The sequence below is a fragment of the Perkinsus marinus genome (genome assembly GCF_000006405.1).
Source record: "Perkinsus marinus ATCC 50983 genomic scaffold scf_1104296955348, whole genome shotgun sequence".
NCBI lineage: Eukaryota > Perkinsozoa > Perkinsida > Perkinsidae > Perkinsus > Perkinsus marinus.
The window spans coordinates 1-984 of NW_003207790.1; the positions used below are offsets into that span (position 1 = coordinate 1).

At 50.5% G+C, this 984-nt stretch overlaps 1 protein-coding gene across 1 annotated transcript; it reads right to left on the minus strand.

Moving 5' to 3' along the window:
- Window positions 1–249: 249 nt before the first annotated feature.
- On the minus strand, window positions 250–510 carry Pmar_PMAR028350 (hypothetical protein; the record flags this gene model as incomplete). The annotated part of the gene is made up of 2 exons (XM_002775743.1): window positions 250–329; window positions 375–510. 2 exons carry the CDS (start codon window positions 508–510, stop codon window positions 250–252), a joined length of 216 nt encoding a protein of 71 aa, XP_002775789.1.
- Window positions 511–984: the final 474 nt, after the last annotated feature.

Sequence of the window (984 nt, forward strand, 5' to 3'; positions counted from 1 at the left end):
TCTCCCCAAGTCCGAGGCGCATCTCAGTAGTGTAACCTATCACCTCATCGCTTGTTAACTAGCGCTTCTAAGCTGAAACGCAGCTAATCCTAGTATACTCTGATGGCTGGTCCTGTGGGGTAGAAGGCGAGGCCTTTTATTAGCTTATCGGGTCCGAAATAATCAGGGGCATTACCAGCTGTCATGAAGGATGGCAGATGCACGAAGAATCTGGGAGCCCCACAACTTTGAGATCCAGATGAGCTGAAACTACAGTGGACGGTCCTCCTGCAATGCTGACTTCATCAGTATCTTCAAATGCTCAGTTGCATTAGGGATGTGCGTGTTGCCTAAGTCGAGACCCCTTGGCCTAGCTGACCATGCCGGATACTCACTGAGGCCAGGCATGATGTGCTTCCGCTGACTACTTATCCACCAGTCTCCCGAAGATAGCTCAGCTTCAGAGACTGTGCGGATATCAATACGCTCTGTAGTGCAACCCAGAAGGTACTTCATTGCATAGGCCGACATGTCGCCTGTGGTCACTAAAATGGAGTTGCGAGGGAGTTTCTGAATAACAGTTCTGCAATCTGTCACAATGAGCGGGTTTACCCTGAGGAATTCGGAGTAGTAGTCACTAATCACCCTCGAGTGAACGAGTTCAGTCGATGAATACCGAACGATCCCTTCAAGACCCCATACGATAATCAGACACAAGGCCGCCCCCTTGTAGAGTTTCCTTCCGGTGGACCACAGAGTCGCCAACCCCAAGCCAACGAGAAGATGCAGTGGGAGGAGAGGCTGCGCCCAAAATCGGGGATACACAGAGTGTCGCAGAAGACTCGATTGAAGGCTCAGATTCGCCATCCATGAGAACACCGTCATATAGATAAGGAAGCTGGTTACACTGACCATAGCGATCACACGAACCTTGGAATTCTTCATTGGAAGAGCTGCACCCACGGTAACAAGACCGAGACATAGAGATAGCGCACCAGTATCCCT